General features: G+C 32.7%; 1 protein-coding gene and 1 long non-coding RNA gene across 3 annotated transcripts; one reads left to right on the forward strand and one right to left on the reverse strand.

Annotated features, from left to right (window-relative positions):
- Nucleotides 1-27,788, reverse strand: LOC127738581 (zinc finger CCCH domain-containing protein 14-like). 2 transcript variants are annotated; one of them, XM_052249892.1, is made up of 17 exons: nucleotides 27,647-27,788; nucleotides 24,731-24,773; nucleotides 23,433-23,547; nucleotides 21,603-21,643; nucleotides 20,033-20,344; nucleotides 16,695-16,978; nucleotides 15,067-15,209; nucleotides 13,501-13,631; nucleotides 11,972-12,574; nucleotides 11,146-11,521; nucleotides 10,566-10,753; nucleotides 9,281-9,410; nucleotides 8,540-8,679; nucleotides 7,659-7,774; nucleotides 7,259-7,374; nucleotides 5,545-5,665; nucleotides 1-886 (listed from the first exon to the last, which is right to left on the reverse strand). In XM_052249892.1, the coding sequence occupies exons 1-17, from the start codon at nucleotides 27,680-27,682 to the stop codon at nucleotides 830-832; spliced, it is 2,952 nt and encodes a 983-aa protein (XP_052105852.1). In that variant the 5' UTR covers nucleotides 27,683-27,788; the 3' UTR covers nucleotides 1-829. The 2 variants fall into 2 exon arrangements, with proteins under 2 accessions (XP_052105852.1, XP_052105853.1); XM_052249893.1 differs by lacking the exon at nucleotides 5,545-5,665.
- LOC127738629 (uncharacterized) lies at nucleotides 3,397-4,356 on the forward strand. Its single transcript, XR_008000123.1, has 5 exons — nucleotides 3,397-3,649; nucleotides 3,681-3,742; nucleotides 3,898-4,052; nucleotides 4,083-4,205; nucleotides 4,268-4,356. It is a non-coding gene; the product is annotated as an uncharacterized LOC127738629 (long non-coding RNA).

A 27,788-nucleotide genomic window follows, 5' to 3' on the forward strand; every position in this document is an offset into this window, starting at 1 on the left:
GACTAAAAACTTCTTTACTCTGACCATACTCTGTCTTACTTAGGAAAAAACTAAAGATAAAACAAAGATAAAAGTGTTTTTTCCCTCACTTACTAAGTTAACATAACATTAATAAAAAAACAAATACAAATATACTTCCCCTTTTCCCTTTCTAATCTTATATTCAAAGGAAGCAGTGTGTGAAGGGCCATATTTGGCCTAAAAATAGAAGTATTGCAAAATGAGATAATTTTTGTATACTGATAATTGATATTTATGTGAAAAGTCAAAATAAAGAAGAATTTCAAAAAATTTGAAATTCTTCATGATTTTAACTTTTGACATATATATCAATTATCAGTATTCTTTAAATATGAAATTCCTCTCAGTTAAACTTGAATAAACATATCAGCTATCTTTCCAAAAATTCACATCATTTTGTCATATTTCAATTCTTAGGTCAAATAGGGACTGTACCACATTTCCTCCTTTAATACAGAATAAATTTACATACACATGAAAACCTGAATTATTAAATTTCATCAATAACAAGATGGCATTTCATTTTAAAGATTTCGAAATTACATTACAATGCCAACTACAAAAACTGTATTTCAAAACAGAACCTGATTATTTGTTCACTTCATTTCCACCGAAAAGGTAAACTATTGTCCATGTCTCTACAAATTATACTCTTGTCATTCAAATTAAACAACCATTGTGTTGACAACATTGTCCACAAAATTCATTAGCAGTCCCATGATGCTGACTAGATTTACTACATCACAATGTTTAGCACCAAGTGCTGAAAGATTTCCATGTGATAACACTCTATCTTCATCATGATGGTTTAATAACTGTAGTTATTGTTGAAGTCTTTGTTGTTCTGAAATCTGCTTTTCTGGCACTGAAAAGAGAAAGATTAATACAAAAATAAGAAGATGTGGTATGATTGCCAATGAGACAACTATCCACCAAAGTTCAAATAAAGTGGATGTATGCAAACATAGGCAACTGTACAGCCTTCAACAATATAAAATTTCTATGTTGGTATATATTTTTCAGAGTCGAATGTGAGTAAACACCACAAATTTCATACCTTAAAATGTATTTATCCGCAGATAAAATATATTGGAGTCTCATCAGGCAACTCTTGTGTTTAATTCCCCATGCATAAACTTGACTTAAAATTTATCTAAATAGATTTCTGAAGTAACATTTCACTAGAAAAATTGAAGTGTCTGGATATCATACCCTCTTTTACAATCAATGCTATCAAAGCCGTAGAATTTGTATGCTTACCACACTGGCTTAAAGATTATATTGAGTTGTTCTTTTGTGATGACAGTTATTATAGAATCATGTATTTTACACTCTAATATGGATATCATACTATTTATATTACTACCACTTGGTTAGAACCCCTGCAGGTGGATAGTCAGTCCCTTAGAATATTAGTTGACCAGTAGCCACGGCTTCAGTACTGGCAATATTTAAATACAAAACATTGGAGAGAATAAAACTATGGGAAAGTAGATCATATCGAACAAATATCAAAGAATCAAAGCAGTATGACTACTTGAGTAATCTTGAAATTCAATTCAACAGCAGTAAATTAACCTGAAAACATTAAAACTGTAGATAGCATATACTGTGGATTCATTATTATTCATTGGATACCAATTTTCGTGGATTTCGTGGGTACAGGTGAACCACGAAATTAAATGTTCAACGAATACCAAATTTTCTATAGGCTTTTATGCAGACTTCGGCAAAACCACGAAATTAAATACCCACGAACATGTAAGTTTTCCTTAATCCAGGAAAATTGGTACCCACGAAAATAAATGAATCCACAGTACCTTTTATCATAAAATTTAACAAGGATATGTGTTCATAAGACATACAATTTCTAGCTTGCACTGTCACATTTCTATGTTCAGTGAACAACAAAATGTGGGTCAAAACCTTAATTTGCCATATATATATATATATTAAAAAAAGTTCACCATGATGAAAATGTGTACTTAAGTTTCAAGCTGATGTGACCACAACTTCATGATAAATTATCCGATACCAAAAATTTAATCTGATATGGGATAGACAAATGGACAGATGGACACATTGACTGGAAAACAAAATGCCCCCTACTAGGATACTATGGTAAAAGAATAATACACCCTTTCATGATAACATGCAGGTGATATGACTATTTTATAGATGGCAAAGTGCTACATATTTCAAGAAAAATTGAAGCAACATCACCATACATTACTATTATCAGAAAACGTTGCAATTTGCTATCCATAATACCTCATGAGCATGTGTGCATATAATCATGATAGTTATTTTAAGTGACAATCATAAACTAAACAAATAAATAAGCTTGAAGTTAGTATAGCAAAGCAAATATATCAAATTATATTTCATAGATCTGACCAACGTGCAGACCAACATCAACTGTAAAAAATAAGAGTAATTAAAAGTTTTATTTAAACAAATTAGCTAAAAATTAGAGCAATCTGTAAGATACATCTGTAAAATTTCACCAAATGTGATATTCAAATCTCTCTGTTAATGCAAAGAAGTTTTGAAGGCTTGGGTTGATTACCAAGAACAGTTACTATATTTTCCATTATGCCCACAAAACTGACATCAACCAAACTATAATATAAAAATATCTAATTTAACTACAACTTGCCTAGTCTAGAGACAATTAGGAGCTTGACACATGGCTTTGACACTAGAGTATTGTTGAACTAATGTGTTTATATTCAGCTTTCTATTCTGTTTTTATAAAGTTATTATCTCAATGAAAATTTCTCAAATGATTTTTTATTCATAACTAGAGGACATCAACTGGCTTTCAATGGTAGACAGGCACTGACCATACAGCAAAGCTTATCTATCCTCATGTCAAATAAATTGAGAATGTAAATTCAGCAGAAATCCCCAAGTCTGATAGTATGCAATGAAATGCTTGTAATGAGTACCTGGGAAAATTGATAGCATGAAATAATAATACTAAATATAATATAAATAATGATTCTAACAAAACAAATATTTGAATAAACAAACAAACAAAAAAGATTATATGCTATAGTTATGCAATACTCAAAAAATACAATGACTGGTAAAGTTGCATTCAATTAAGCTTGGCATGCATTCAACTGTAAAATTTGGGGGAAACCCAACTATAACTGAACTCTTACACAATTCAAATATAATCTGCTCCATGCAAACTAACAGAAGCAAACAGATTCAACTGAAATTCTAAACAAGGACGAAGACAGTCAAATATTATTAGTGAAAAATTGTCTACCTCAGCTTATTTACTGAAAGTTCAAAATAAAGTAAATAGAAACATATGCAAAACATACTACTGATGATTATAAATAATTGATAAAAAGATGGCTAATAACAGAATGAACCAGCAATCATAATGTAGGCAGTTTGATCTAGGTTTATTTTCCTGTAAACATACTTTTCTCAACATGTACATCTTTTCATTATGAGACAATATCTCATATAATTTTAATCCAAATATAAAGCTGTAAAACTAAAACTATATGTTAGTTTTAGTCTAGACCAGGTAACCAATTTATAAAGCAGATCATGATTTAACTTCTAAATTAAGTTGTACCACTAGGGGGTGAACATGTGACTTGAGGTACCACTAGGGGATGAACATGTGACTCGAGGTACCACTAGGGGGTGAACATGTGACTTGAGGTACCACTAGGGGGTGAACATGTGACTTGAGGTACCACTAGGGAGTGAACATGTGACTTGAAGTACCACTAGGGGGTGAACATGTGACTTGAGGTACCACTAGGGGGTGAACATGTGACTCGAGGTACCACTAGGGGGTGAACATGTGACTCGAGGTACCACTAGGGGGTGAACATGTGACTCGAGGTACCACTAGGGGGTGAACATGTGACTTGAGGTACCACTAGGGGGTGAACATGTGACTTGAGGTACCACTAGGGGGTGAACATGTGACTTGAGGTACCACTAGGGGGTGAACATGTGACTTGAGGTACCACTAGGGGGTGAACATGTGACTTGAGGTACCACTAGGGGTGAACATGTGACTCGAGGTACCACTAGGGGGTGAACATGTGACTTGAGGTACCACTAGGGGTGAACATGTGACTTGAGGTACCACTAGGGGGTGAACATGTGACTTGAGGTACCACTAGGGGATGAACATGTGACTTGAGGTACCACTAGGGGGTGAACATGTGACTCGAGGTACCAGTAGGGGGTGAACATGTGACTCGAGGTACCACTAGGGGATGAACATGTGACTTGAGGTACCACTAGGGGGTGAACATGTGACTCGAGGTACCACTAGGGGATGAACATGTGACTTGAGGTGCCACTAGGGGGTGAACATGTGACTTGAGGTGCCACTAGGGGATGAACATGTGACTTGAGGTACCACTAGGGGATGAACATGTGACTTGAGGTACCACTAGGGGATGAACATGTGACTTGAGGTACCACTAGGGGATGAACATGTGACTTGAGGTACAATAGGTTGTCTCTACAAACTAGAGCAACTAATGAATGACAATTATATATCTTTTAGGTCACTAGAACATCTCCTTCACCTTAAGAGTCATACTATTATGACAATTTCAAAGAAGAATTCTAGATGCTGTAATTATATCTCTTTTTAATCAGCATGGTCATTTCAATGTGTAATGTAATAAGAGCTAGAGTATGAGTCATATCAATGCTTAATGCAATAAGAGAGTATGAGTGTCCTTAATACCAATATACCACCAAGGATTGCACATGGAAACACTTACAATTTTAGCCACTACTAGTCCAATAAACTAATTATAATAATATCCACTGGTACAGCCAATAGAAAGACTAGAACAAGGGAAGTATTTTATATGTAGATTCTGTTTTTGTTGCATGCATGTTTCACAAATAGAGATTTTTTATCAGTATTTTAAATAACTAAAGATGATATAGATTGGAGCATTTTTCAGTTAAAAGCCTTTGGCTGTTAATATTTCAAATACAGAAGTGGGAAACTATAATAATTTTAAACTTCTCATGTTGTAGAATATTCTTTATCAGAAGTGAAATTTGTGTGTTAAAATTATCAGTACAGAATATCATTAACAAAACCATGCAATGTTTGATCTGAAATATAGAATATTACAGCCTTTAAAATATGAAATCTAAATCCTAAGAATTAAATCTTAAATCGTTTTGAAAGCAATATAAATATTTTAATCAACAGTGTGTCATTTTTGGGTTCTTTTTATAGTGATTTTCTACAATCAAACTTTTTTTTTTACATGAAAATAGTTGGAAAAATCCCTGGTTACAGAGTGTGAGAAATTAAATAAAAAAAATGTCTTCTCAATTACAGGGGACGGAAGCAGCAGATGGAAAATTATTAATGGGTTCCCGAGTTTCTGCATACAACTTCAACTTGATAGCAGCTTAACTTACAACTTAAAATTCCAAGATTTTAGGAATAAGTGAGGCATACAATTTTTCATAATAATTTTGACAACCATGCAACACAAAAGTCACCTTATTTTGTATAGTAAGTAAGAGATTAGGCTCATCATAAACTGCCAGTCTGGGAACAAATTTTACAATATGAGATCTCTGGAAGTCTGTTGTATGATTCTGGTTTTTCCTGTTGTTGTTACTATTCATAAAGTGAATATAATAATTATAACTCTCAAAAGGCAGTCAAAGTCCAGGCCAATACTTAAAATAACAGATCCCAAAGACAATATCACTGTATACATAGCATGCCTATCAAGTGTAATACCATGTATTGTGCAATAATAGCTCCCAAGGTAATCATATTTTACAGTATGTTTTGTAAAATGACAGCTATCTCCCACAAACAAGCCGAATAAGGCTAAATCATAGCTCAAAAAGGCAATCATATATCTGATCATGCCAAAAATGAAATGAAAATATATCAGATCATGTATTGTAAAATTACAACACAATAAATACAATTTTAAACAATAAACAGTGAAACCTGTTTAAAATGATCCATGAATAAACAAGAAACCTGTCCAAACTGAACATACAGTGAATATTATGTAATGGAATAACCTGTCTTAAAGGAAAATCTGTCAAATCAAAACAAAATCTTCTGTCTCAGATATGTTTTATTGTATTGTAAAAATACATCTCCAAAGCCTTCCTCATTCCAATCATATATTGTAAAACTACAGCTGTAAAGGCAATCATTAGAGACTATTTATTATACAATTCCAGATTCCTCAGCATTTAAGTTATAGACCAAGCTGTGTTGCATTTCATTTCCATATGTATTCAATTTCAGACACAATATTGAACAACTAAGGATCCAAAAGCAATTAAACCTAAGCTCAAAAGACCATTAATAGTAGCCCATGTATTCTGAAATAATACCTCTAAAGATAAACAAATTTCAGACAAATTATTGTACCATTACAGCTCCAAAAAGGCAATCAAATTTAAGACCATGCATTGTAACCTTACAGCTCCAAAATAAGGTACAACAGTTATCAGACTTATTCAAACACAGGAAGAATTAATTTGATACACAAAACAAAAGAAGCTAACTATCAAAAGTTTTAAAAACACTTCAAATAATTAAAAAAAATCTAAATAAAAAAAACGATTACATGCATAAAGAGCTTAAAAAAACAACCTATCTTTTGTTATAAAAACCCAGGCTTTATTGATGAGTGCTTACATATTGAATGCCAAATATTATGTGCATCAGGTTTAGGTTTCTTTATACTCATCTGACAAACTGAGTTGGTTTTTCACATTCTTGCACTCTGAAACATATTGTTGGAAGTCCTGTCATCCTGCCAAGACATAGTATTCTGTCGACCAGCCTTTGTTCCAAAATGAATACCAATTTCAGTGTTTGATTTGATTTGGCAAGGAATTATCTTTACACTGAAGGTGTATATTCTATAAGTATATTTTTTTATTCACGAAACTTCACCAAGTAACAGCTCTCAGTTTGGTATTTGATGACCAGAAAGAACAACTTCAATCATATGTCTTTTCATTTTCAATAAGTAATTTACAGGTATAGACCTGCATTTTTAAAAACAATATTTTAAAATGTGCTTATTAATATAGATTTTTTAAATAAGTGTACATAATATCACATCCCAACCATTTTGTAAATGATAATCCTAATTCTTACTCCAACACGGATTACACAACAAAAAGCCTCACACGTACAAAAACAAAATGCTACACACTTCAATGAGATACCTACTTATTATCTAAGTTTTTATTAGCTGTCCAAGAGTATTTTTCTTTTGACTGAGTGGCTGGTGGATGTGTGAAAGGACAGGATGCTCTATTGGCACAGTTAGCTCCGTATCTACAGTTCTGGAAAAAAGTTCATAACACAACTTCATAAAATCAGAATAACATAATTTTAGTGAAATGGAATAATGTACATACATGTATCAAAATTTCTCAAGCACTTCAGTTCATGAGAAAGTAAATTGAAAATGTCTTATAAAATTCTAATTTTTTTGGCATGCTGATAGATTTAACTAAATAAAAAAATGTTTTATGCCAACATGGCCAATGTCCAATTGTTTTGGTTTATGTTAATGGATATTCCTATTGTATGGATAGCTCACAAAACACACATTTCTGAGACTTACTGTTGGGTGCTGAAATGGGCAATATACATTTTGGCAGCTCACTCCAAATCTACATACAATCTTGCCCTGTGGTTTATTATTATATGGTGGAGCTGTATGTACAGGCATAGGTATATCTGTAATTAAATTAATGACACAATGTATAGACCTAAGTGACACTACCTATGACAGTATAAACACTATTATTCATTAAATTTCTTTTTTTCTCAGACTATTTTTGGAAAAGTGATAGGAAATATACAAAAACAATGTATCAGGAAATCTATAGATTTCTGAAAATGGTCCGAGGATACAGTTATCGTCCTTTAATTTTCGTTGCCTACAAATATAGTTCCCAGTGTGCACAGTGTATAACTTGCAAATATTTTTCATCCACTTTCCAAATTTATTTATTCATATTCTATGCATAAAAAATATTAAGTAGGGGGATGAAATTACATGTTAAAAAAATTTGGGCAATGAATTTTTATGTAATGTTCTGATTTGGTCCAGTTACAAAAGGTCAAAATATAGTATGCTTGAAGCTGTCAAACTGAATTATAGAACCCCTTAACCTTTTTTTTAATTTAACCATTTTCAAGAATTTTTTTCTGAATTTCCCCAAAATAAAGAAAAAAAGTATTTGACAATATGCAGCAACATCAACGTTGAAAAAATGTTACACTGGAAATTTTTCATAAGCATTTTTCAAATTTACATCCCGGTTTAAAAATGAGTAAAGGAATTGTTCAACAAGGGTGTAAAATTCTGTACACCCCTGATTTACACCAAGAAAACTAATAATGCCCCATCCGTTACGATGGGGGCATAAAAACAGCAGAAGACAAAAAACTTAAACTGTTACTCATTTTCATATCCCTTCTAACAGTATATTAACTTACATTGTTTTATAACTGTTGGAGCAATTCCTCTCTTACTGGCATGTGTAAACGGACAATCTTTCTTTGTACACTTGGCATCAAATTTACAGTTTGGATGAATGTACAGACATTTATCAGCAAACTTACAATTAGGAAACATTCTGTAAATAAAGTTCCACATGACAAGTAAACAGATTTGGTGGTAATTATTAAAGAATGTTTATGAACGATATAGAGTTAAGCCTTTACACACATTATAGTAGTAAACTAATGTATTATAAAACAAAACCCCTTCCATATATTTACACCCAATTTTTTTTAATTGACAACCAGTAATGCCATTTAACTTAAACTGTCTACTCTTCAATTTCCCAATTAAAAATTAAAAATTAGTGCCCTCTTAGTCCTTCTAAGTGGACAACTATGTTAAATGATTAAATGTATTATAATAGCCATTATTATGTTTATCCATAGTTAATTTCTGCTCATTATAACAAGAAATAGTCATCCTTAATTTTGATGTTAATACCAAAGTTTGCAAATTACTTTAAGAATTTCATGTAACATGAACAGGTGACGGCAGAGGATTAGGGCTAAATGGTAAAAGTCTTTACAACTATCCAACTATTAAACGTCTCCTTCATTCCTTGGTAATCCTGTTAGAAAAGCTTGAAAGAAATTTATTTTTTTTAAAAAAGCTCAAAATGTGGTGATTGGTGTAGTTGAACAGCTTATCAGGTTGTATAAGGTAAACATACTTACTTGCATGAGACTGAGGGATGATGATAGGTACAAGAATTTCCTGCAGAACAAGCTGGCCAAAATTTACATTTTTCTGTCAATTTGGATTTCTTTGATGGGGATTCTTCAGTTGCCTCCTCTTCTTCTTCTTCTATAATTTGAAGTCATGTGATTAGATTTCATTATAAAGGCCTTATCAGAAACAAAACTTAATAATGGGACATTGTATGTTCATTTTGATGTTAACATGTATCTCTCCTTAAACTGTGTCAATTTCCCTTAGATTAACTTGAGTTCACCCTGCAATTTTTATATCAATAATCAGATTCTTTAAATATATCTCTGATGGACTTAAAATGAAACTGACAAGCTGCAAGAAAACATGGACCAAATTGAGGAGTTAACAGATAATTTTCTTCCCAATAAGTGTGTACCTTTGCAAGCTTATTTTGACTTGTCCTCTGGGATTTTTGTAAGAATCATATTACACAATAATCTAGTTTTGGATGTAACACATCTTCTGATTAGTTGAAAGTGTTTTGTCTATCAGCTCATAGACAGAATTTTGTCATGTGACCATGATGTCATCAATGTTTTTATCATGATTTACTACTTTTTATAATTAAATTATAAGGAATGACTGTACTATTTTTTCTGTCTATTCGAAATAACCTAAAAAATGTGGTGCACACTTTTAAATATACCGCTATGGGGGTTATTCAGTGTGCATCACATTTTTTAGGTTATTTCGAATAGACAGAAAAAATAATAGCGTCATTCCTTAAATAAAATGAAGAAATAACATTGAAAAGGGTGTGTATCTTACATACTGAATTTGTGACATAACACAAAACAGGAACTTTGGACTGATTATCATTTGGTGGATATTTTTTTGACAAACTTCTTTGTATCAATAAACCCAAAACTTTAGACTTTTCTTCTAACCAATGTTTTCTTTTTGTTGTTATATTAATTTCTTCCAAAATAAGCTGAAAAGTGTTATTGTTAAATTTGAGGTCAGTATCGATATTAAAATTCAGTTTATCAGTCTGGTTATAAAGATACCATTTGTTCCCATGTGACTGTATTCACAAATTTTATTTTTTCTAATAAGAGCAAAATTAAGTATCCTACAAATGGTATAAAAAAGTCTTTGATTGGCCAGACACTAATAAATTATAAAATTATATTTAAAGGTAATTTTTCTATTGTCAGATAGCAAAACTTGAATTTAGAAAACGTTTACAAAAGTTGTACTTTCAAAGAAAATTCATCAGAAGAAACTAAAAATAAGCAATTAATTTACCATCATCAGTGTCTCTCAGATCAAACTTTATTGGAGTTATGGATGGGGGTGTGATCTTAGATACAACTGGTATTTCTCGTTTTGGTGTGTCTTCAACAAACATTGAACCAGTTCTAAATGTCATTGGATCTATGCCATCTAATGTCACAATAAATCTAGGATTTATCTGAGCAGGTTTTGGTTTTGATCTGAATAAGAAGATGGAGAGATATATATATCATTAGTATGTAACCACACAAAATGCTATCTAAATAATAAAAAAACATGACTGTAAACAGTCTTGTGCTAATAATTCTACTACTTTCATTGTTTACTTTTCTCCTTCTTATTCCGCAAATTGAATAAAATGAACATGATCAAATCATACCAAATATTAAATAAATCGGTCAAATGATGATAAAAAAACATCATCCAGATAAGGTACTGGCATTCTTTTGATGATATGAAGAAGTAATAGAATTTTGGACAAAACAAATTTAAATTATGTAATCCATTTCGAAAAACCCACTTAAAAATTCAAATTTCGGTGAAAAATAAGGCACTTATTGCACCCTGTCTATGACTATAAAAAGTGGCTTACTGTTTTGGTTGTCTTTCCCTGATTAATCTCTTTGATGGGACAGGCTTTTGTTCTTCTATAACAGGTTCAGGACTTGGTTCTGGTGTCTTCTCTCCACCTTCAAGACTGAGGCTGTCTATATCCTCTACCTCCTCCTTTTCCTCATCTTGTATGACCTCTTGACCTTCAGCATCAGAACTTCCTGCTACCATTTGACCTTCATTACTTGTCTCATCAGTGTCATCAACATCTGGAAGCATTTCTTCCTCTTCTTCTTCTTCTTCTTCTTCTTCAGATGTTTCCTCTTCCTCTTCTTTGTCCATCTCATCCTTAATTTCTTCATCAAATGATTTCCTCTTTACTAATCTACTGTCCATTACAGGCTGAACTCTAGCAACTATATTGAAATAAACATAGAAACTTTAGTATCAATAAAGTAATAAGACTAATAAAAACCTAATCAATGAAATAAAAATCTGGAAGAATTACAATTTCTGAATACCAGCTCATAACTCAAAAGGAGAACCTTTTTCATCCCCCCTACAAGTTAATATCAACGATTTAATTATTAAGTTGGTTGAGACTTCCAAGGAACAAGTAATTGTGACTTCTGTACTTTCGGAATGATATAAGCAGAAATGGCAGAGTTCATGTTTTGGCCAGGGAAATCCCCAAAGCCACTCAGATTAAAAAATTTGTTGAATTATGTCAAGCTGTATTCAAAGCTGTGAATTAACAACATTAACCTTTTATGTGAAGTTACAGAAAATAAGACATAATTTTAAAAGAATTGATGTAGTTCAAGGTGTTACAACACTGACAAAATGAATAAAATGATGATAAATACCATGCTGAATCCTTCTATTATCACTCTGAAATGATGGTTGGACTGGTTCCATCTCCATTTGTTGTCGTTCTACCTTAACATATTGAATAAACTGTGGTTCAGTGGTATCAGTATAAGCCATCTGCCCTGAAGGAAGCTGTGTTAAGTACTGAACATTCTGCGGTTGATTAGTAGCAACATACCCTGAAGGCACACTGCCTACAACTTGTACTCTTTGTGGCATCTGTCTTATAGCATACTGAACTGGCTCAGCCTGAGTAATGTATTGCATCCTTGTAGGTCTTTTATCAACAGTATATACCACGTCCTCTTGCTTTGATTTTTGTGGTTTATTGACAACTGTGTAAGTCACTTTCTCTTGATTAGCATTCTGAAGTACCTTACCAGTCTTTAATTTATTCTGAATGACGATTTTCATGTTTTCTGGTTCGTCCGACTCGGGAGATTCTGGAGACTCTTTGTTTTCTATTGTATATGTCATATTCCTCATCATTTCTTCACGTCTCGATTTGGATATTAATTCAAGGTTTGGACGAATCTTTGGGTGTCTTAACTCTGGTAACTCTTGTACCTTTCTCTGTACAGGTCTTACAAGGGCTTTTCCTGAAATAACAAATTCCATTAATTTTTATCAATAAACAGCAGCCCCATCAGTGTAAGCATGATACTGACACTATATAAACGGGCTGCTACATTTAATCAAGATAAGACCACAAGTGATATCAAATAGAAATAAAGGATAAATATAGATCCTTACATTGGTACCAGGGAATAGAAATTAAGGATAAATATAGATTCCTACATTGGTACCAGAGGATTATCGGATTTATCCAATTGAGATAGTTAAAATTGATAATTTAACTATCGAGATTGGATATATCCAATAATCCACGAGTAACTATGTTAGAATCTTACCAGATAAATTTTCATTTTTGATAAACGGTAACCCCCTCCAAGTGCCTTCCACATACTGCAAAGATGTCAATTTCATTAACACCTGTTAGCACATCTTGATTCATCCAGTTAGGAGACAAAGGTTATGACCCTTAAACTCATCCAATCATCTTCTGAGATCATGGGCAACCACACGTTAATTATTTTTTTTTATACAATGGGTCTGGAAAGGGTTAAATTGCCAAAGAATTAGAGAAAGATGAACATATGAAGCAATTTTTAAATTTTAAACAAACCAAATAATTCATATCAATATACTAATGGGGTGTTCCATTGAAACATACATTGGATCCAGGGAAGGCACTTCGAAATCTCAACTATGAGTGAGGTTCATGTCTGTTTTGTACAGCGAACGAAAATATAAAGGAATTTCTATAATTGCATTTATAGATGTTATCCCTTTTTCAAAGTGCCTTCTATGGGTACCATTTATCTTTTAATGGAACAGCCATGAATGTAAATATCTTAATTAAGGTATAAACTTTTAGAGTGGTGTGACTTTAAGTCACAAATTACAACACAACCACTTTTATACTACATGTATTTCAACTGATTAATTTCATTTGTTTTCATACCTCTAGCACTGTATAGTTTCTCCTCTTTGAGAACATTCTGTAAAGTTGAACTAACAGACTTCTCAGCTTCAGCTGTGGCCTTCAGTATCAGTGCTTTGTTAGCTTGTAATGATGGAGGTACTGTCAGTCGTCTAAATCATAAACATAGATAGCTTATTATAAAGTATGTGTTTTGATCATTGTTGAAGGCTCTACAGTGACCTATAGTTGCTTACATCCACATCAGTTGATCTCATGTAGATAGTTGTCTCATTGGCAATTATAACACATCTCCTTATTTTTCAAATGGAAACCATATTCTGTTTTTTCATTGATCAAGATAAATGGGAATGATTGAGTAACAATACTGGTTTTATAAGATTCATTTATTTTTACTTGTATTTTTTTCTAACTTAGTTGTTACTACTCAATCCTCTCCATTTATGGATCAATGGGTAAACAGGAGTGCAAAATACATTTTCTATAGACATGTGGTATGATCAACTATTCTGGTTTAACAAGTTACGTGTTAATTTGCATGTCCCCAAGCCACAAACCTTGTTTGTAATTGTTCCTATTTATATACTTTGGATTCATTTATTTTCGTGGATACCAATTTTCTTGGATTACAAAAAAATGTATATTATGTAGATATAAGACATCACAAAACTCATAAAACATTGGTAAATAGAAATTTAATATATGGTCAACATGTTAAAATGCTTGGTGTTTCCAGTTTTGATTTGAAACATCAGCAATTCTTTCAGTGATCAAATGATGCAATAAGCATGCTCATATCAAGAGTCAAATAAATGGGGAATGTGTCCATGGGACACAGATGATGACCCCGCTTGCATATAACATTAAAAAGGGACATACCTAAAGAACTGTTAAAGTGACTCTACCCAAATTTGTACTTGATCTGAGTTTTGTGGTAATAAGCATTGTGTATAAGTTTCATAACATTTAATTGAGGCAAACTTAAGTTTGAGAACGGAAACGAAAAATTCAGCAATTTTTCCATTTGTAAAGGGACATAACTCTAGAACAATAAAATTCGAACTTGATTGGTGTTTTGTGGTAATTAGCATTGTGCATAATTTTCATAACACTTGGTTGAGGCAAACTAAAGTTAGAGAACAGAAACAAATATTTCAGCAATTTTTCCATTTGTAAAGGGGCATAACTCTAGAATGGTTAAAGTGACACCACCAAAATTCGAACTTGATCATAGGCATTGTGTATAAGTTTCATAACATTTGGTTGAGGCAATCTAAAGTTAGAAAACGGGAACGAAAAATTCAGCAATTTTTCTATTTGTAAAGGGGCATAACTCTAGAATGGTAAAAGTGACGCCACCAAAATTCAAACTTGATCTGTGTTTTGTAGTAATAAGCATTGTGTATAAGTTTCATAACATTTGGTTGAGGCAAACTAAAGTTAGAGAACGGAAACCAATTTTGGGACGTAGGGATGTACAGACGGACAAGGGTAAAACTTAATACCCCCTCCGCTATGGCGGGGGCATAAAAATTAGATTTTTGAAATTCATATATAACAGACCCAATGCATGTTACTATAACTTACCTCCCTCTTGAGACTTTAACAGAACTGGCTACTTTACCAAAGGAAGGATTGAGTGGGTCATACTCTTCATCAGGCAGTTCTGTGTATTGTTGTTTAACTGTTCCCACAATGGAAGATGGTTTCTTCTTTGCACTACCAGGAACCTGAAAGAACACAATGTTTACACTAAAACCAAGTTTGGAACCTTGCCAGGGGTTGAAATATGTCATATCTTAATGCGTTTTTTATTGTTAAAACTTGATGTTGATGACAAATTTTTAATTGTTTCTGTTTGGTTTATTCACAACTTTTTAAGACTTGGCAGTATATTGCATAAACACCTGTAATTTTTGAAGACTGTAAGTTACCTTCTAGATGTCTTTCTGTTAATTATGTACTTTGGTTGCTGTCTCATTAACATACCCTGGTATACCCCACTTTTATTCAAATTGACCCTTATAACTATATAAGCACCAGGAATAACTGAACTATGCTACATGTATGAACCAATTATGTCATCATCATCTGAAGCCAGTTTTTCTCCCATTCTATAAACAATTCTTTTCATATCATTCTACGGGGATATTCTATTAAAGTGGATGTGAATTAAGGTGAATGTATTCACTGTTATTTTTAAACAGATCGATGATGATACATTATTTTACATTTGTTTTTTTAATTAAGGCATTGTTAGAATGACATTTCTAAAGTCACTGAAATTATCCTATGTTGAAGAAGAGGAAATTAAAGTCTAGCTTTATCTGTAGAAATCTTATTACAAACAGGATATCACATCCTGATTTTTAAGATGATATTGTTTATAAAGCTTATTGGTCCGTTGACATGGTTGAGCTTATTCTTAGAGGTTCTCAATTTAACACTGTAGTAAGATCTGTCAATATTGTCTTAACAGTGTGTGAAACCTTTTTGTTTTCTTACTTGTCAAATTGAACACTTCCACCTGCCAGCTTGGCGTGTGATTTACTTTTGGGACTTGCTGCCTTTTTCGTACATGATTATTAAATGTAATAAATAGATATTATTCTAAGTTTACTAATAAATGTATGTGTATTTTTCATTATATTATTACCTGGTAACTTGAAAATTAAAATTGCTTCTTATAAAGGATCAATCAATTTTATCTTTCAATCACATATAGATTTTTATCTTAAGTGAAAAATTATTTTTATGTCATGAGCAGACTTATTATTTCTGTAATCATGGATAAATCTACAAATGATGGTGTTACACCAATGTCTCAGGAAAGAATGAGGTTTGATTGCTCACATAGATCTTTAACTTGTTACATTCTTTATGATCCTATCCTTAGCAAGGAGCCTGTTATGCCTTGCATTTTGTCGATTTGTGCCTCCAATAATTGTTTTTCTTAAATTATTGTAGCATAAATCTGGGAGTTGGTTCTCACTTTTAAATTGATTTACACTTTGTCGTCACTGGGCTTTAAAACTTACTAGACTGTATAAGTTTGACCCATTGCTGAAGGCCGTACCGCGACCTGCAGTTGTTCTTATCTTTGTGTTTTGGTCTTTGATTGATGGATAGATGTCTTATTGGCAATAAATACACATCTCCTTTTTTTTAAGACAAAAATTAGTTTCACTCTTTGCAGATCTACAAATATAACCTACTCCTGATTTTGCAGTACCAGAATCAGCTTTTCTTTTAATAACTGTTTTCACTTTCTTTGACACAACTTTTTTCTTTGGTTGCTGTGGATATGACAGATCTCTGGTGGGTATCATCACTTTGGTACCAGACACTTGTGGAGCTACTAGGCCAGACGGCTGTGGAGCTACTGTCTGTGTTGAAGGTTTCTGAACTATTGTGGTTGTTGTTGGTGCTACAACTTTCACTGCTTTGGTCCCTACTTTCCTTTGCTCCTGTTCTTTAATAAATTCCTCACTAAATTCATCTGAAATTATTCTATATATTTAACATTTGTATGGACTGTATTTCTTTTCTCTAGTTTAGTATTTTTACTTTATTTTAGAAACATAAGTGAATACCTATCCTATTGTGACGTCATGAAAAAAGGCGACAATGCCTGATGACGTCACATATAAAGAACACATCTTTTTGCAGATCATTCGAAACGAAGGATTGAGCTTGTCTTCATATTGTCTAAAAATCATTAGAGAAACTGATTTGACCACCATAAATTTTAAATATTAAAATTGCTCGGCGAGCCTCGTGTTTTAAATTTGAAAATTTAACGGATGTTGAGTGAATAAATATCGTATCACACTCGATGCAGTGGCGGAATCTATATATATCTAATAATCTTTATTAGGTTTATTAAAATTTTCAATGGTCAATATTTTTTACTGGAAATTCATAAATTATTCCGATTTTTAGAGAATGTTAAAAAATGCAAGATTAATTAGTGCGATTCAAGAAAATTTGCAAACAGATATATCTATCAGATATTAGAATGCAAGTTCTTATTATTGTGATTTTCACCTAGTCGCATTATTCGCATTAATAAAAACCTTGCAATAATTTCTGATTTTACAATACATGACAGTTTAATTTTATATTTTAATTAGTCTTTTTAGTTCTGTGTCTTTCAGTTTTTAAAAAGTTAATTAACACCAGAAATACAGTGGATGAAGTAAATGCAACTCTTAATTCTTATTTGGGAAACAGTAATGACACAAATTGAAATCTTGAATGATTTTTTTTTATTAAATCCTACATTAAGAACTCAAGGTTGATGGAGGCAAGAAGATTTTTCCTGCAGAGAAGTACAAATTAAAGTTAAATTCTACTCCGCCTAGATACCAAGATGAGAAAATAAAACATGATAAGGGGAGGATAACTCACAATAAAATGCTCCGCAGGGCGCCGCTTGATACGACCGCAGAGGTCGAACCCTGAACAGTTGGGGCAAGTATGGACACAACATTCAAGCTTGATACAGCTTTGCATTTGGATTGTGATTAAATATTTGACACAGCATAGGTTTCTGACACAGAATGAATGTGGTCTAAGAACTTAAAATTTTTAAATTGGACATTCACCTATTATGGTCCAATATCCAAAATCTAAATACATGGTTAGATTCAGCATATCAAAGAACCCCAAGAATTCAATTTTTGATGAAATCAAACAAAGTTTAATTTTGGACCCTTTTGACCTCAATGTGGACAAAGTTTATAACGGGGCCCAAAAATCAAAAATCTAAATACATGGTTAGATTCAGCATATCAAAGAACCCCATATATTCAATTTTTGTTGAAATCAAACAAAGTTTAATTTTGGACCCCGATTTGGACCAACTTGAAAACTGGGCCCATAATCAAAAATCTAAATACATGTTTAGATTCAGCATATCAGAGAACCCTAAGAATTCAATTTTTGTTAAAATCAAACTAAGTTTAATTTTGGACCCTTTGGACCTTAATGTAGACCAATTTGAAAACGGAACCAAAAATTAAGAATCTAAATACACGGTTAGATTCGGCATATCAAAGAACCCCAATAATTCAATTTTTGATGAAATCAAACAAAGTTTAATTTTGGACCCTTTGGACCTCAATGTGGACCAATTTAAAAACGGGGCCCAAAATCCAAAAACTTAATACACGGTATGATTTAGCATATTAAAAAACCCCAACAATTCAAGAATAAAACCCCATTGAAATTGGTCAAGAAATAAGCAATTTATACGAAGTATCTTCTTTTGCACAATACTGTGCAATTAAATATTTCTTGCTATTGCGCAATACTGTACAATTGACAATTTCTTGCTATTGCGCAATATTGTGCTATTGGATATTTCTTGCTATTGCGCAATACTGTGCAATTGAAGATTTCTTGCTATTGCGCAATACTGTGCAATTGAAGATTTCTTGCTATTGTGCAATACTGTGCAATTGAAAATTTCTTGCTATTGCACAATACTTATTATATAATAATTTACACATCCTGTTTGGTGTGTATCTCCTACCATATCATTATTATTTGCTTTTAAATATAAATCAGAAATAACCAACTTAAAATGGAAAATTTTAAAAGAAAAAAAAAAGGAAAAAAAAAAAATCCCCCCCCAAATTTTTTGAACCCCCTTATGATTCATCACCCCCAAACTCAATCCCAGCCTTCCCTTTGTGGTATGTTACCTTGCAGTACAATTTCAGAGAGATCCATACACTTGAACACAAGTTATTGTCTGGAAACTAGAAAAATGTGTTTTTTGGCCCCTTTTTGGCCCCAAATTCCTAAACGTTTAAGGCAATTACCCCCAAACTCAAACCCAGCTTTCCATTTGTGATATGGAACCTTGTAGTACAATTTCAGAAAGATCCATACACTTACACACAAGTTATGGTCCTGAAACTAGAAAAATGCTTGTTTTTTGCCCATTTTTTGGCCCCTAATACCTAAAATTTTGAGGCAATTACCCCCAAAATCAATCCCAGCATTCCTTTTGTGATATGGAACCTTGTGGTACAATGTCAGAGAGATCCATACACTAACACACAAGTTATGTCTGGAAGTTACAAAAATGCTTATTTTTGGCCCCTAATTCCTTTACTGTTGGTACCATAACCCCCAAAATCAATCCCAACCTTCCTTTTGTGGTATTGAACCTTGTGGTAAAATTTCATAGAGATCCATTCACTTAAACTAAAGTTAGAGTGCGAAAACCAATGTGTCTTCAGACGACGCCGGACGACGACGACGCCAACGTCATACCAATATACGACCACAAAAATTTTTTTGCGGTCGTATAAAAATTACATATTGGTATCAAATAAGAGTAGTTTAGCTGTCAGTCTAAAAAAAATTATAAAAATAAAGGATTATTTCTCTTTACAATATGGTTTATACAAATTACTCAATAATGTTTCAAATATGTACCTTGCAGCTATTCACAATAGTATGTACATGTATGTAAATATAGCCATGTTTTCATTTGATAATATATAAAAAAAATCCCTGATCATCCATAAATGCTACCTACCAGTTTCTACTGATTCAAGGAGTTCTGATACATATTCTTCATCTTTAAGTTTAGAAGTGGGAACAGGTTTACTGGTACATTCATTTTCTAAAAGTTTAGAATCTACTGTTTTACTTCCTGATTCCTTTATGCCGATTTTAGGTTTGCCCTCAGAACTTTTTCTTTTAACAGTTGTCTTTTTCCCAACATTTTTTTCTGATGGAGGTTTCATAAGTTTTTCTGGTTTATCAGGAGATGATTTTTTCTCTGTTGTTTCTGACTCTTCCTCGTCTCTGCTTTCTTCAGCATGTTTTTCTTTACCTTTTTGTTGTTCTAAAATCGAAAAAGCCAAATGTGACTTATGCTCAAATGAAAAGATATATATTTCAAGTTTTATTTGCATGATCACATTTCATACTTTTCAAAAGATGTTTTATAAGGTCAGAGTCATATTTCCAAAACTGAATTTTCATTCTTTCAGTCACTTAATTTCCAGAATGCCATACAAAACAGCTTGTACTAGTTGCAGAAGTATATTCTATGTATTGATAATAGATTATCCCCCTTGTAGCTATATATGGAACACCATGGGAGGCCAAAACAGTAAACATTGCACCTACCCATTTCAAGAGACAGGAACTCTAGGGTAGAGGCAAGACTAACTTCTTCAACACATTACTAATTGGTGGATAAACAAATGAAACAAGATTGCATGAGTGCTAAGCATACTCACTCATAATACCCAAAGTATTTTAAACAGAAGGTGCTGTGTCCGACTATTTCAAATAGTGCTTGAACATCAAAACTCATCACTGCCAACCTGCTGACTAAATATTGAAAAACCTTTGTGAGCCGCTTACATACCCCATGCCCCCAAATTGTCACTTGGTAAACAAAATCCTAAGTTCAAAGACTCATAACTCCTACAAATGTCAACTTATAAAAATTTCTAATGGATCTGCACATCTACATATTAAGTCCTTATTATATACAAAGTTTCATGAAATTTTTTGGAGTGGTTTCAGAGGAGTTGCGATGACAAACTGTTGCAGTAGTATATTTAGGCAAAAATTTTAAGTTTAAAGTGGCTTTACTCCTAGAAAAAAATTGAATCATAATATCCTGTCGATATGCATATCTAAATAGTATGTCCTTATTATCTACAAAGTTTCATGAAATTCTCTTGTGTGGTTTCAGAGGAGTTGCAATGACATAAACAGGACTAACGGACGGACAGACTGACTGATGAACTGACAGGTCAAAAACTTTATACCCTACGGAACTATGTTCCATGGGTATAATGACGTCATTCTGTTCGGTAGTACTTGTAAAAAGTGTGACCAAAAATATTAAGCTCATTCAACATATTTAAAATTCAAAGTATGGGCAAACAGGAAGTAGGTTTCTGACAGATCAATAACATGCTCACACATTACAACTTATCACTGTCAAGCTGCTGACCAAATATTAAGTCATTCTGTTTAGTAGTACTTGAATTTAATGGTGACAGAAATATTTGTTGGACAACAGAGAGAAAGGACAAAGTGAATGCAATATAACCCCCACTCCTAGAGTGAGATATAATATATACCTGAACTTAAAGTCTGTAGTTTTACCAACAATCCATGAAGCCTGTAAAATAGGTATAAGATTAAAAAAAAAACACCTCTACTGTCATCTTATACATCTTGTTCATGAACGTTATGGTTAGACTAATACTTTTTTTGCTATTAAGTATTTGCCTTTGTGAATTCAATCTTTGTCTCTTAACACAGACTCCATCATATCTGTTCAACCCACTTAGATTCAGTACATTTAAGTAAAAGCATTATGAGGTCAACATTAGTTTGCATATTTGGGTATAAGAGGTGTATGATTTGGATTGTTTATGACCTCAAACTTGCAGACTGTCATTCAATCTTACTTGTGACATATCCTAGTCAATATGGTTAAATAACATAGAGCACACATCTCAACAAATAAAATATTTTGTCCATGAAATGAGGGCACAAAACACACATAAAGTTTGAACATCTAATTCATTCAAAAGTTATGTATTATTTATAACATTTTTAATAAAATTGAGAATGGAAATGGGGAATATGTCAGAGAGACAACAACCCGACCAAAGAGCAGACAAGAGCTGAAGGCCACCAATAGGTCTTCAACGCAGCGAGAAAATCCTGCACCCAGAGGTGGTCCTCAGCTGGCCCCTAAATAAAATTGTGTACTAGTTCAGTGAAAATGGACGTCACACTAAACTCCAAAACATATAAATGAACTAAAATTAAAAAACATACAAGACTAACAAAGGCCAGAGGCTCCTGACTTGGGACAGGCGCAAAAATGCGGCGGGGTTAAACATGTTTTGTGAAATCTCAACCCTCCCCCTATACCTCTAGCCAATGTAGAATAAAGAAACACATAGCAATACGCACAGTAAAACTCAGTTTAAAAGAAGTCCGAGTCCGATGTCAGAATAGGTAACAAAAGAAACTAAGCAAAATGACAATGATACATAAATGAAAAAAGGACTACTAGCAGTTACTAACATGCCAGCTCCAGACCTCAATTAAACTGATTGAAAGATTATGTCTTCATCATATGAAAATCAAGTACAATCCCTCCCGTTAGGGGTTTAGTATCATACCATCATAAAATATATGAGAAGAACATAACCCGTATCATGCCAACAACTGGTTTTAGAATAAATGTGTTTATTTCCGATGCAAAGACCCTATAAGTGAATCAATATTAATACCAAAATATGCAATTAAGCATATGTGCAAGTCAAAAAGTAAACATTTTGTGTAATATTGCTATTTAAGAAATTTACTGTCATTTCATGACTGTATAAAACATGAAAAATATTCAAAAATAAAACTGCAGTATTTGGTACACTACACAAATTCAGCATTTAATTGAGGAAATTTTGAAAGCTCTCAAATACATTTGATTTAATGCCACTTTGGTTATAATTACAGGTGACTGAAAATTCTTAAATAATCCAAGATGGATGTTAAATATACTTTGAAGTCAGTTCATTTCAATGTGTATGTTTTAAGAGTGTAGATAACCCGAAAGAGCCATATCATTAATTCAGTGGTTTTCATTGGTCACTGTCTATCACATTTGTTTTTTTTTATCATTTATTGTTTTGTACATAAACAGGCTGTTGTTTTTTTTCGTTTCAATGGTATTACATTTTGTCATTTTGGGGGCGTTAATAGGTTACTATTATAATGGGTTTTGCTCCTTGTTGATTAATGTCATTTGGTCTTTCTTACAATGTAGATACCGTAGTTGTCTCATTGGCAATCATACCACATCTTCATATTCTAATATTATACAAATCAAATTCCATTTCAATGCAAATTCAGCTGATAATGAAAATTATCATGTATGTAGCATTAGGTCATACCAGGATGTAAATTTTTCTGTATTCAGTCCTAGAAACAGGCTCAAATCTTCTGTCATCTGATTTTGGGTCTTTTTATTGGCCACCATAACCATAATATAGTCTGGCAACTCATCATCTATGTAAAGCAATATAACAATCCAGATCATATACTTAAATAACTCATCATTTAATTCTAAATATCATTTCAAATTTCTGACAGAACAAATATTATAAGTCATAATATTTCATATTTACAGAGAAATAAGCACAGAGAAATAAGCATGAAACATGCAAGTTAAAAAAATATCAAACAGATTCCAAATGATATTCATGACCAACAATAAAAAAACACAATATAATAATTACTATTCACTTACAAAAAATATTTAGCTCTGTTACTTACCTTCAAATGTTATGAGTGTACATTGTATATATTAAAAACATGACCGATAACCTCTATATCCAACATTGCATGTTTTAACTCACACTTACCAAGTGTTCACAAGCGAGTTGAAACACTCAGTTACTGTTGAAGCATTATATAACCAGGTTGTGTAAAAATGGCATTTCACATGAGTCCTATCCATTGATAATACATAAGCATGATAAGGTTCTTGCTATACTGTGTGTTGTACTAATGAAAAATAGACCAAACTCATTTTTTTTTTACACCAGTGATTCCCAAGATGCATCTAGATTGTATCTGCTGAGTCATCTTCATTCATTCATGGCAAAACATCTTCTGCAGAACACTGGACTTGGCACAGCCAAAAATGTAGTCTTCTGTGGCAAGTTTTTTTAAAGAACCTTCATCGTTATATAATTTACATGTATAACCCACAGGTGTTACTAAACCAAGTCAAGAACCTCATTGCTAGTTGTTTAAGTCATATCTTAATGAATTTGGTTAAGAGTTTTTTTGTTTGATGACAGATCGTTGTTTTTTTTCTATTTTATTCTTTAAGTTTTTTTAGATTCAGGGCAATTCAGAGCTTGATATATTGAGATGTCTTATTTATTCATATCAATATAAGTCTAAAAAATTTCATTCAACATGTTCAATATGAAGATTAAAACAATCCATTTTCATTTTATACATCCATGACATCCATGACATCAAGTACATATACTTTTATTTATTAGGTATTTAAATATCAAATTCAATCAGTTTTCAAGCCTTATGATACAGCAGATATGATACAAATTTGATATTGCTGACAATTTCAGTAAATTTTACAAATAAACACATCTAATGATTAGCCACTTTTTAAATATACATCACGTACATTAAACATGTAAATATGATGTAGTTTACTTACCAACATAAGCTCCCAGTTCTACCAACTTGGCTTTTATGGCACTCTGCAAAATAATAAAGAATTTAGAGCTGTTTCTAATCTATCATCAATCCCCTAAAGTTTACAAAACATTTCACATTGTACTTTCAGAGGAAAGTTTTATTTTAAAATTGGTCAATCAGAATCAAATATTGTCTCTAGTGGTCCAGTTTTTTCTTCTTTCATACTGTAACAAATTAAAAAGCCTTTTTGAGGGTCATAAGTACATCATGACTTAATTATATAAAACAAATCATCAGTTTCATGATGTATCTTCAATTCGGAATTATGCGTGATTGCATAAATTCAGCATGGCTGGATCAAAGAAGTAATTTACTCATCAATCCAGAAACTTAATACTTTTTTTACAACATGAGCAGATTAGATTTACATTTTTCCATTCCTGTAGAAATTGTAAAATAAACCAACTCTTGCTATAACAGGATGGGTAAGGCCATTGAAAATTGCGTGTTGGTTCCCTTAGCACAAGAAAATTTAAAAGGGTCGGCAGTCAGGGAAAACATAGTATTTTTTTATGAAAAATCAAACAAGGCACAAGCAGTTTCACTTTACAGAAGTTTTTTTCTTAAACCATTGCCAGGAAATTCTAAAGAAAAAAAAAACTTTGACATTATACATGTATCTTTTACTACATTTTGTGATATACATGATATAGCTATTTTAAACTTTAAGAATGATATATGAAACATTTTTAAGAAACTATCAGACTTTTTTTTCATCGGTTAAAAAAAGAATTGACCAGGAGGGACCAGGAGGGTAAAAACAAACCAGGCAGGGTTAGGGGAAACTAACAATCTTTTTTGAATGGCCCAATCATTGGCAAATGTTACCTGCCTGTCAGGACAAGAACATGAACTCTAGTCCCCTTGTCTAATTTGGCTGAGAAACAACTGTGCCTGTCCCAATTGCAAGTCAGGAGCCTGTAATTCAGTGGTTGTCATTTGTTTCTGTGTATCATATTTGTTTTTCGTTCATTATTTTGTACATAAATTAAATAAGACCGTTAGTTTTCTCGTTTAAATTGTTTTACATTTGTCATATCAGGGCTATTTATAGCTGACTATGCGGTATGAGTTTTGCTCATTGTTGAAGGCCGTATGGTGACCTTTAGTTGTTAATTTCTGTGTCATTTGGTCTCTTGTGGAGAGTTGTCTCATTGGCAATCATACCACATCTTCTTATTTTTAGATATTCTTTCACTGTATTGGATACTTAAATTACATAAGTGTCCTTACAAACAACCTTATATTGCTGGGTCTTCCAAGTGCTCCATGAAAACCTCTTTCTAAATTATTAACATCAATTTCATCAGCAATGAAAGCCAGGATTGACAGCTCTTGTACATGTGCAACTACCTATTCTAGAGGTGGCATGAGTCTCATATGGATACTTAAAATTCCAAAGATCTGTTAGAGTATATACATTTTGTACAATCTAAGACTCTTTCGTCTTGCAATAGTATTAAAACATTTGACTTTTCTACAATTTACACAAGTATTTCCCCTTCCAAACTAAAAGACAAGTTGAAAGAGTTGCCTCTGTTGGTCCTGCTTTGTTTCATAAAAAAGAATGGCCAATGTCATTATAAGTATCTTTTCTTAGTGAGGGATAAATTGTACTTTGTAAAAAAACACTGATTCAAACAAAAAATTCTCTGAAACTGACATTATCAAGATGCTTGATTTCTTGATTGACAACATATTTGTTATGTTTGGAAGACATGTCTTTAAAAAAATAATCGGCATTCCCATGGAACCAACTGTGCTCCTCCTCTTGCAAACTTTATTCATATGAGGCCGACTTCATACAAGATCTTCTTAGATAGAATGAAAGTACTATCCTTTAACTTCACTTTCCGCTATAGTATATAGGTGATGTCTTCTGACTAAATAATTAAAAGTTTGGTGACTACGTGAATGCATCTATCCAATCGAACTTGAAATAAAGGATACACCAGATTAGTCTGCCTCGTATCTTGACTTACATCTCAAAATTGAAAATGAGGGTTGGTTGAGAACAAAACCTTATGACAAAAGAGATGATTTCAGTTTCCCAATTATGAACTTTCAGTTTCTATGTACATGTAGCAACATTCCAGCAGCCCCAGTTGATACGTACAATATTCCAGGGCATGTGTTTCCAATCATGATTTCCTTAATAGAGGGTTTTTTTTGCGAGCACAAGGAAATTATTAAACCAAGTGTTCCAATGAAGTTGAAATTATCTTTTTGAGAATTTTACAGACACCATCAAGAGTTAGTTGACCCTGCTGACTGTTACTGAATACATGTATCTGTTTCACAGATGACAACATATATGTTCCAATCCTTGTAATCACAATCCTGACCTCCTTTTCCCTAAATGTGACCTACTCAATTAGACTTATAACCGGGTTTCTACATACATTAGCAATATGACGGGTGCCACATGTGGAGCAGGATCTGCTTTAGTGCTTACCCTTCGGGAGCACCTGAGATCAGGGGTTCATGTTGCTCAGCCTTTAGTTTTCTGTGTTGTGTTTTGTATACTGTTGTTTTCCTTTTTCTATTGATGCCATGGCCTTGTCAGTTTATTTTCATCTTATGCATGTTATGAACTCGTTTGAAAGTCTCTTTGCCAACTTTGGTATCTTTCACCTCTCATTTACTTATCTCAAACCCTCTGAACTTTTCCTTATAAGAAGATATGCCACAAATTGTTTCAAACACAAACATATGCATTCTATACACCAATGTGTAGATAATATAATGAAGATTTAAGACTAAATAAGTTTTATTGGGATAGACGACATCAACTGAATGGAAAAATAAAGAAAATCCACTAACAAATGGTAGCTTTTGATTAACAATGTGTATAAAACAATTGCAAGTTACATACGCGTATCTTTTTGCTGATATCTTTTGCAGAGTCCATGACAACACCATATCACTTTGCTATAAACTCCAAAAGGTTGGTTTTCAATGCCGATTCTTGCGGCATTCACAGAATCAGTCTGTCTCAAATAAACTCTTTGAAGAAC

This window comes from Mytilus californianus, unplaced genomic scaffold (genome assembly GCF_021869535.1).
Source record: "Mytilus californianus isolate M0D057914Y unplaced genomic scaffold, xbMytCali1.0.p SCAF_4, whole genome shotgun sequence".
In the NCBI taxonomy this organism is placed as follows: Eukaryota; Metazoa; Mollusca; class Bivalvia; order Mytilida; family Mytilidae; genus Mytilus; species Mytilus californianus.

Coding starts and splice junctions, on each gene's coding strand:
- LOC127738581 (XM_052249892.1), bottom strand. CDS start 27,682: ATGGACTCTGCAAAAGATATCAGCAAAAAGATACGC. Junction 23,548..24,730: donor AGAACTGGGAGCTTATGTTG/GTAAGTAAACTA, acceptor TGCTTTACATAG/ATGATGAGTTGCCAGACTAT. Junction 16,979..20,032: donor CCTTGAATCAGTAGAAACTG/GTAGGTAGCATT, acceptor GAATAATTTCAG/ATGAATTTAGTGAGGAATTT.